Source organism: Carassius gibelio, chromosome B9 (genome assembly GCF_023724105.1).
Source record: "Carassius gibelio isolate Cgi1373 ecotype wild population from Czech Republic chromosome B9, carGib1.2-hapl.c, whole genome shotgun sequence".
Lineage (NCBI taxonomy): Eukaryota > Metazoa > Chordata > Actinopteri > Cypriniformes > Cyprinidae > Carassius > Carassius gibelio.
In genome coordinates, this window is record NC_068404.1 from 13,828,203 (window position 1) to 13,838,243 (window position 10,041).

General features: G+C 38.4%; 3 protein-coding genes across 4 annotated transcripts in view; 1 reads left to right on the forward strand and 2 right to left on the reverse strand.

The window, feature by feature from the left end:
• The window catches only part of LOC127965215 (uncharacterized), a 231,803-nt gene that overhangs the window by 100,380 nt on the left and 121,382 nt on the right, over positions 1–10,041 (reverse strand). The window lies entirely within an intron of this gene.
• Positions 636–1,956, forward strand: crygs2 (crystallin, gamma S2). Its single transcript, XM_052564659.1, has 3 exons — positions 636–644; positions 860–1,102; positions 1,684–1,956. Exons 1-3 carry the CDS (start codon positions 636–638, stop codon positions 1,954–1,956), a joined length of 525 nt encoding a protein of 174 aa, XP_052420619.1.
• Positions 1,339–10,037, reverse strand: lcmt2 (leucine carboxyl methyltransferase 2). Of its 2 annotated transcripts, none has more exons than XM_052565884.1 (14): positions 9,887–10,037; positions 9,204–9,328; positions 9,027–9,108; positions 8,739–8,928; positions 7,327–7,483; positions 6,875–7,064; positions 5,209–5,316; positions 5,032–5,119; positions 4,713–4,946; positions 4,141–4,368; positions 3,959–4,056; positions 3,311–3,498; positions 3,070–3,205; positions 1,339–2,252 (listed from the first exon to the last, which is right to left on the reverse strand). In XM_052565884.1, the coding sequence occupies exons 1-14, from the start codon at positions 9,926–9,928 to the stop codon at positions 2,079–2,081; spliced, it is 2,040 nt and encodes a 679-aa protein (XP_052421844.1). In that variant the 5' UTR covers positions 9,929–10,037; the 3' UTR covers positions 1,339–2,078. The 2 variants fall into 2 exon arrangements, with proteins under 2 accessions (XP_052421844.1, XP_052421845.1); XM_052565885.1 differs by having other exon boundaries at positions 9,204–9,322; positions 9,887–9,987.

The window sequence follows — 10,041 nt, forward strand, 5'->3', positions numbered from 1 at the left end:
GGGACCTCTGACTCATTACATGTTTTTGGTAGCAGGGAAGTGTGCATATTCTGGTGCAGGGTATATTTACTGTAGGTTACTTTATTAAATACAATATTTCACTGTTGATTTCTCATTTTAAAACCCAAATTATCGCTGCCTGTTCAATGGTATATATGCAAATCACACGTTTTCTCCAGATTTAGTTTAGTAAGTGTGTTAATTTGCCAGTGGCTGTTCTGTTGAAAAGAGCTGAGCCAGAGTAAAGAGTGCCATTCAGCAACGCATGATACAATCCAATGAGTCTGGGCTCTTTATTTGGCAGTGCTCTTGGCATCAGGTGCTGGTTAGTGTACTGTGTTTGTTGTGGTTCAGGTTGGTCCAGTTGTAGGCTACCGTTTTGTTTCAGGGTGAATGAAAGCCCATGCCAGGCTAGTCATTGTCCTTTAATCCCTATTTGCTTTTCTGGAAAAAAACTGAATAGTGCTAGAATCACTGACTCGATTTTTGGATCTCATTTTCATGACAAAGTGAATATCTGGCCCTCCCCTGCTCGTCATTTTTATGTTGGGACCTGCATATTTAAACCGCCCTATAAACATTCACTCTGGACACTAAGACCACCTATCCACACAAGACTAAATACGGTATTCAAGATGGGCAGGGTGAGCAGAAAATCACTTGAATATAAGGGAAAATTTTAATGTGTGTATTATTGTATACTTGAATGCAATGCAATGCCTAAATGATGTCATTGACTTTTAAAACTATTTTCTAAAAGCCCTGTTTTCTAAAACCTTTCTTCTAAACATTTCATTCGTTTAGAAAATGGTCACTCAGGTATAAAAGTGTTCTGTAACATTCTCTTGCGGTCTCTCAGATTGTGTTTTTCGAGGACAAAAACTTCCAGGGCCGCCGTTATGAGTGTGACAGTGACTGCTCTGACTTCCATCCCTACCTGAGCTGCTGCAATTCTATTCGTGTGGAAAGTGGCGCCTGGGTGGTTTACGAGCGGCCCAACTACATGGGTAACCGCTATCTGCTAACCAGAGGAGACTATCCTGAATACCTGGGCTGGATGGGCCTCAATGACTGTCTCAGTTCCTGCAAGCTCATCCGCCTTGTAAGTTTAACTGGTATATTCAACAGTGTTCATTAGCTTTTTTTTTTTTTTTTTTCTTGAATAGTGTATAGAGCAGAATATGATTTGCTATGTTTTTAAATTGGGCATAATGATGCAGTAGTTTCACAATGCTGTGTTAGAACTGAATTCAATTAAAGCCGGGGACAGTATGAGTAGTGGAAGGTCATGCACAGACCTTTTCTAACTATTACATCAGTTTAACCTAATTAGTCCACATGGCTTTTGCCAATAAATCAGTGTCCATATGGCCAGCAGTATTTGATTCAGTCTTGTTGAAAGACCAGACCTACATGTGTAATGTGAGCAAATTTTTAGCTTGGTTTAGTCAATAGACCATACAAAGGACTGAATTAAATTTCAGATCAATGCAATTCTCTTGAATTTACTTTGTTTTGACATTAGAGGTCATCTTCTCCAACACTTATACAATCCCATATAAAAAGTATGACGTGTTGAATCTATAAAATATCAGAACAATTTCTGCCCTGAATGAATATTTCTATTGCATTTTTTTTAACCCTTTTCCCCTTCCCAAAACCAAATAAATCCAACCCATGCAGACAAGTGGAATGCAGTACAAGGTTCAGTTGTACGACAAGCCTGACTTCACAGGCCAGGCTATAGAGTCCACTGAAGACTGTCCATCTGTGCTGGAGAGGTTCCGTCTGAGAGAGGTCCATTCCTGCAAAGTTCTGGATGGTTACTGGATCTTCTACGAGCATCCCAACTACCGTGGCCACCAGTACTTCCTGGAGAAGGGCAACTACCGCAAACCAGTGGAGTGGGGTGCGGTCTGTCCCACCGTGCAGTCTTTCCGCCGCTTCACTGAGTGATGTCCCTGTGTCACAATACTTGGCTAATTGGCTGTGACTCACTTGAGTTCCAGCTGAAATAAAGTTTGGCTGGAGATTCACTCAGCAGCACATTTGTTGCCTGTTTGTAGTTTGTACTTGGACTAATATGAATTGCAAAGTATTGGTCTTAGATCTACAGTTACGGGGTGGAGATTGAGGTGAGTTCCAAATGAGAAACAATTTCCACCTCCACCAATGAGCACCATCTCTGACCCCTCAGAGTCCAGCAGCTCAGAGCAGAATGAATGCAACATCAAAGGCCAAGGAACAGATGACTGAAATAAAATACAATTAGAAAAAAAGATCAGCAGTGACAAATAAATTAAAGTGATTTTTCTTTTTAGATATGAAAATTGTGGGTTGCCAAATTAATTAGTCAGCTGCTAATATTACAATACAATACTTAGGTAGCTTATTGTTTTAATAAAATATGGTTTCACACCTTTTGACCAATGACCAACTCTATTTATTACTATCAATAATCAAACAATTCCTTCATCAAGTTATATTGTCCATAAGTCTAAAGGCCAGAATGGCTTCCACGTACGACAGTCAGCGGAAGTGAGAAAAATAGTGTTTATTACGTTTGAAATATCAATATTTTTCTTACAAAAATGCATGGATTCGCTACAGGAGGCATTTATTCACCTCCTGGAGTCATGTGATGCATGTTTCAGTATGGATGCACGCACTTTATTTCACGTCTTCTGGACTGTTGACAAAAAGCACCCGCTTAATACCATTATAAGGCTTGGAGGGGCCAGGACATTTTTTTTATATAACTTTGGTAATTCGTCTGAAAGAAGAAAGTCATATACACCTAGGATGCTTCGAAGGTTAGTAAATCACAGGCCATTTTTTGGGGGGCGTGAACAAACCCTTTAAATTATCTGTAAGCTGTTCTTGGTCAACACACAACATACAGTAGCAGCTTTCTGCATTAGTGCATATGTATATTTGGATTGTACAACATCATTGAACATATTATACAGTCAGAATTGTTTTATTATGCCTATCCCAGGAAATGTTAGAGCCAACATTTTCTATTTTATAATAAACCATTAACCACTGCCATGAGCGAGAGTAACTTACAGTATCCAGCGGGATCTCCACACAGCTCCCAGTGCTCAGATTTATTACAGCAACTCCTGGTACTCCCTCAGCCTGAAGCCAAACTCCACCAACCACAACCAACTTCTCATTTACTACATGGGCTGAGTGAGAATATCTGAAAAAAGAGGCCAAGACTGTGATTTTGATCACTGAGAGGTGCCACAACTTCAAAACACATTATTTTCATTCTTTCACACCCAGTAAGTGAGTTGTTTTGAACCTGGGAATTGGGGGTGGATGTAAATTCTTTGTCTCCCAACAGAAACCTGATGATGTGGGTCTCAGGTAGAAAGCATCACAGAGAGGTCTGCCACCTTTCCCCAAACCTCCAAATATTAAAAGCCCCCCTCCATAGGGGCAAGCAGAATGGGAATGACGGGCTTCCGGAACAGCACCAACAACTGTCATCTGATTGAAACAGGAAAAAAAGTAGGAACATTATGCTGCCCTTACAAGATAGTTGCAAAATCTAATGCATATACACTACTGTTTAAAAATTTGGGGTAAGTAAGATTTTTAATAAATACTCTTATTCAGCAAGGATGGATTGACCAAAGGTGGCCTTTAAAAACCTTTACTGGTACAAAATATTTCTATTTCAATTAAACGCTAATCTTTTGAGCTTGCTATTTATCAGAGAATCCTGAAACTAATTTAAACATTGATAATAAGAAGAAATAATACTTGAGCAGCAAATCAGCATATTAGAATGATTTCTGAAGGATCATGTGACACTGAAGACTGGAGTAATGGCTGCTGAGACTTACAAGCCCAAACTTTTTAACTGTAGTGTACCTGTTTGTGTTTATGTTTTCATTAAGTTTTAATATGAGAAAGATGAGAAATGAGAAATATGAGAAAGTCATGCCTCAGTCCAGTGTTTGTCCTCCAAACACAGGAAATGTGCATCACTTAGAACTGGATCCTTCTCTGTACGTCCTCCAAACACAAATAGAAAGGTCTTATCTGGAACGACACATTAAGAATTTATTATTTTGCACTTTATAATCAAAAAAGATAAAAAAAAAGAACTAGAATAAAATATCTAACCTTTATAGCATATCAAGGTTGATGTGTGTCGCCATCGTGGTTTTGGACCAGTGCCGGTGCAAACCATGTTCCTAAATGACAGCTGTACAGCACTTTGGGATTGCTCGTTACCAGGGTCAAAGGTCACACACACCACACTGCCTGTTGGATTGAGTGGAGAAGTTCTGCCACCGAAGAGGACGGCTCCACGTCCAGGGATAGAGGTCAACGTCTGATAAACACTAAACACTGAGGAGAAGAATTACGAGACAAAGATATTCATACATACATAATTAGACTGGTCTCCACACCAAATTATTTAATAATAAATTAAACAAAAAATTAGAGATTACTGTTTTCAAATGCTAAAGATTTTCATATCCCCAAAAATCTATCAATAACTCCAACTTGCAAACACTATAATAAAACAAAAAAAAAAACATAATAATAATAATAATACACGGCACTCACATAAAGCCATAAATACTTTTAAGTTTGTTTATTTACTAACAGACAGGTCGTTCAGTTCATTTAGAAAAATTCTAATAAGGAAACCATTAACAAAAGCAAAAATAAAGCACTGATCAAATCACCTTGATCTCCATGAGCTTCCACACAGGCACACTTCCAGCCATCCTTCTCTTTGATCAGGACCCTCGCTGCTGTGTCTCTTCCACTTCTCCCAAAGCCTCCAGTGAGTAAGATGATTCCAGGTGCCAGAACAGCAGAAGCCATACCAATGGCCTCTATACTCGGAGACCCACACATGGGCTGAATAACCAATGGAGGGTGCTCGGCCCACTGTGTCATGTGAGGGATGGAGGACACTAGGAGTGAAAAGAGCACATGTACCTCTACTACACTGCCTCATCTAGTGATACACTTAATACCAAATATCTTAACAACAATTACCATTCGGAAGTGTGAGAAGTGCTTGATTGGTCGTAGAGCCTTTGGAGGCTGTAAGGATGAAGTAATGAGAACATTTCTGGTTCCATTCCTGTTCTCATAAAGATAAACATGTCTGGGATCAGGCATTAGGTCAGACTCAGTGGCGATTCTGGAAACACACAAAGGCGGTTTCCTCACCTCAAACTCATCAAAAGGCTCCAGTCCCTCGACTCTCTGCCTCTCATCTTCAAGTATAAGGTCAAAGTAGAACTTGTTCATATCCAGACAGACACATTTTTCCCAGCCCTGTGGCAGACAAAGATCAGTTACCTGACTTAAGTGTCAATTTCTCAAAATAGAGATTTATACATAATCTGAAAGCTGAATAAATACGCTTTCCATGAATGTATGGGTTATTAGGATCGGACAATATTTGGCCGATATACAACTATTTGTAAATTTGGAATCTGAGGGTGCAAAAAAATCTAAATACTGAGAAAATTGCCTTTAAAGTTTTCCAGGCGAATTCTTACCAATGAATACTACTAATCAAAAAATAAGTTTTTATATATTTATGGTAGGAAATTTACAAAACATCTTCATGGAACATGACCTTTACTTAATATCCTAATGATTTTTGGCATAAAAGAAAAATTGATTATTTTGACTCATACAATGTTTTTCTTGGCTATTGCTAAAAATATACCCCAGCGAATTAAGACCCTGTGCTCCAGGGTCACAATTAAGCATTTAAAAGTTGGTATGATTTTTTAACTTATTTTTTTTTAATTGTCAATAATTTTTTTTTAGGTTTAATAGATTTAAAAATGTAATTTATTCCTGTGTGTCATTACTCCATCCATCAGTGTCACATGATCCTTTATAACTCATTCTATTATGCTGATTTGCTCCACAAAAACATGTATTATTATCAGTGTTGAAAACATAGATTCTTTGATTAATAAAAGATCAAAAGAACAACATTTATTTGACAGAGAAATAACTTTTACTGTTATTTCAATCCATTTAATGCATCAATGCTGATTAAAAGTATTAAAGTATTGTTAAATAATCAGTGTATATGTGACCCTGGAGCACAAAACCAGTCTTAAGTCGCTGGGGTATATTGTAGCAATAGCCAAAAAAAAAAAAAAAAACATTGTACGGGTTAAAATTTTATAGATTTTTCTTTTATGCCAAAAATCATTAGGATATTAAGTAATGATCATGTTCCATGAATATATTTTGTAAATGTCCTACCTTAAATATATCAAAACCTATTTTTTGATTAGGAATATGCATTACAAAGAACTTCATTTGGACAACTTCAAAGGCGATTTTCTCAGTATTTCGATTTTTTTTTTGCACCCTCAGATTCCAGATTTGCAAATAGTTGCATCTCGGCCAAATACTGTCCAATTCTAATAAACCACACATCAATGGAAAGCTTATTTATTCAACTTTCATATGATGTATCCATCTCAATTTTGAAAAAAATTGACACTTAAGACTGATTTTGTGGTCCAGTGTCACATATATTATCTATCTTTGTATCGCTTCAACCCTTAACACTTTAAAATCTTCATGAAGAAGGTCAATACAACCTTCAAATTTCAGAAATGAACATAGGCTTTCATTCATGTTCACAAGGTATAGTTTAAAATACTTATAGGTATTATGTACAGTCAGTCAGTCGTTATCATGCACCCAACTCTGTGGCCTGGTCAGGTCTTTTATTAATTTGTATATTACATTGTATAAAATGTATATATTGAATAATAAACAGTTACATACTCCCACTTATTACATGGCTATATAGTATTAAAAAAAGAAATGGGTATAAAAAATACATTTCATGGAATACCTTCTGTATGAATCTCTGCGTCTGAGCGACAGTGTCTGGATATTGTTTGAGAGCGTGTATGGTAGAATTGAGCTTCAGGAAGTGGTTCTGCATGACCCTGCCAAACGGGTCATCTGGGTGGATCTGTTCATACATCACAAACACAGACTGTGGGAGTAACTTGGCAGCCCAGCCAATCACAGCATCTGACCTGGAGTAAATCACCAAAACACAACACTCGTTCAAAATGAGCTGCTCTGTTTGGTCTACTGTTGATATGGCCGCTCTTTTGTTAAACAGTTGTAGTAGAACATAAAAGAAAGCTATTAGAAAGGCAGAATAGCAATGAGATCAGAATATGTTGCAGGCAAGACTCAAAGCTCAATCTATGGAATAAGCAACAAGGCTCAATGGTTCAGGAGCACGCATGCAAATCGTTGCAATTCAAGTTAAAGTTGAATTCACATTCTCACCATTGTGTTTCCATATAAGTCAGCACGACCTCTGACAAGACAAGTGTGGGAGCGTCCCACTGTAGTCCAGCTCCGCTCAGAGTCACCTCCACCTCCTGCTCCTTCCTGACATCCACACCAATCAGATTATAATGACCACTTCTGATGAACACAGCATCTACACATCAGCAAGAAACATATCGCAAATGTTTTAACATGACATTTTAGGGACGAATGACAGGGTTGGACAAAATGACTAGCAAAATGTGCACATGTCTTTATGGATAATAACATTTATTAACAGTACTATACAACTTAAAGGGGGGGTGAAATGCTATTTCATGCATACTGAGTTTTTTACACTGTTAAAGAGTTGGATTCCCATGCTAAACATGGACAAAGTTTCAAAAATTAAGTTGTACATTTGAAGGAGTATTTTTGTTCCCAAAATACTCCTTCCGGTTTGTCACAAGTTTCGGAAAGTTTTTTTCGAGTATGGCTCTGTTTGACGTTAGATGGAGCGGAATTTCCTTATATGGGTCCTGACGCAGTTCTGCCGGAAGAGCGCGCGCTCCTGTATAGCGAGGCTGAGCACACATTTCACTGATCAGAGCGATTCACTGATCAGAGCGAGAGCGTCGCGAAAAGTCACAAAAGAAGTGTGTTTTTGGTTGCCAGGGCAAGACAACCCTGCACAGATTACCAAAAAAAAAAAAAAACAGCATTAAGGGACCAGTGGATGGAGTTTATTTTTACAGAGCATCAACGGAGTTGTGCATGTGTTTTTGTTTGTTCCCTGCATTTCGAAGATGCTTGTTCACAAGGCCCAGTTTGACGCCGGATTTGCGTATCGTTTATTTCTTAAGGATGATGCAATCCCAAGGAAAAAGGGTCACGATCGTGTGTTGGAACCTCAGGCGGTGAGTAAAACTGCTTCAAATATCTCTGCCTCCTTGTTAGTGCGTCCCCTCCCATGCCAGAGACCCGGGTTCGAGCCCCGCTCGGAGCGAGTCGTTGCTGCTGCTGCTTTCGTTCAGTTTCAGCCTCTGGATCTGATTCTGGATCATAAATAAACGGCTGAATCTGACTGTAAGCCATGGTTTGTTTTGGATGATGGGTTTTCCCTCACGGTAATGTCACAGCTTCCACATGCTCTCAACGCAAAAGCCTATTCGCGCTCGTGATTCTTTAGCTCCGCCCACACGTCACGCCTCCAGTCGGTCATGTTTTTTTCCGGGAAAAATCGGTACAGACTATCTTTCTCTTATGAATATAATAAAACTAAAGACTTTTTGGATTTATGAAGGATGCAGTACTACTATATGTACTCAAGATTAACAGGATATTGAGTCAAAACGAGCATTTCACCCCCCCTTTAAGCGGTTATGTTTTGTAATTTAATATATGAATATGTAGTACAGTGAACATCCTACTTGTCTGCTGATTTGAGGAAGTCTCCCTATCTGGCAACGTGTCCTTCAAGCAAGTATTGCTATTGATCAAGGCAGCCTTGCGCCGGGCAACTTCTGGAAAGTCAACCTCGAAAACTGTGACGCCTCTAAGGGCTCCTTCTGCATGCAGCCGGAAATACAAGGAGTCAAACCCAGCTCCAAGTGACAGAATCTGAGATCAAGAGAACAATATGTTCAAGATATTATTATTATTTTTATTTATTTTTTTACAGTAGAAACACATCACAAAACGTGAACATATCACCCCACCTGTCTCCTCGAGCAGGATTGAGTGGCATTGAAAAACTGTTTCAGACAGTAATCGACTGCTTTCCAGCGCACGTAATAACCTCTGAGAGAAAATATACATGCATCAGAAATATCATATCTGTTCTGTAAAAAAAAAATAGTCACTGAAGGAGCAAGAACCGTCTCCTAAACATTTACCTATTAATCAGTGGAGCTCTTCTTGACACCTTGCACACAAAATGCTTCTGGAAATCATCGTGGAAGTAGCCCTGTGCTGCGGCTGACACCTTACTGACCACACTGCTGTCATTAGTCCCCTGCACCTGCCAGAAAATGTCAATGACAATATGAACAAATGTTAATGCCACAGTTAATGCAAATTAATAATGCCACAACAAAACGTAATAAAGAAAGGTTTGGAACAACATGAGGGTGAATAAACAATTACAGAAAATTTATTTTTAGACTGACTATTCCTTCAAGATCAGCAAATAACAAGTCAAAGCAACATACACAGTACAGAAAGCTAATTATAATTATGTATATAATATAAATATATTAAACATTATATAAATAATATTAATATAACTTAAATACATTTATACATTATGCTCATTAAAATGTATTGTGGTTGTGGTAGTGCAAATATTATGGTGACCGACTGGAAATACCATACCATATATTGTTTGATTTCCAAAATTACATGCAATTTTACTAAGGTACTAACTATGGGCCAAACAGTAGATTACTATTAATTAACATGTTGCGTGTGTGGTACTATTGACACCTTTTGACTGCCATATTTGACCTTTTTAGTTCTCGGATCTGATCTGATCCGGTTTAAATGAAACCCAACAGAACACAAATACTGTCAGACTCACAGCAGCATCTTTTCCTTGCGATCTCCGGCTGTTGACTGGCATAACTCTGAACACACGTGGAGGCAGCCTGAAGTGTGGAAACAACAAGGAAGGCAGCACAAAAGCGGAAGCGGGTGCTCATCATTCTATGATAAAAGCGTTTCATAAAATCAGAG

Excerpts from the sequence above, each read along its gene's own strand:
- crygs2 (XM_052564659.1), top strand. Across the intron at positions 1,103-1,683 it reads CCTGCAAGCTCATCCGCCTT|ACAAGTGGAATGCAGTACAA; the intron begins GTAAGTTTAACT and ends CAACCCATGCAG.
- lcmt2 (XM_052565884.1), bottom strand. The coding sequence starts at position 9,928 with ATGCCAGTCAACAGCCGGAGATCGCAAGGAAAAGATGCTGCT. Across the intron at positions 7,484-8,738 it reads TTCCTCAAATCAGCAGACAA|ATGCTGTGTTCATCAGAAGT; the intron begins GTAGGATGTTCA and ends GCTGATGTGTAG. Across the intron at positions 5,120-5,208 it reads AGCCTTTTGATGAGTTTGAG|GAATGGAACCAGAAATGTTC; the intron begins GTGAGGAAACCG and ends TTATGAGAACAG.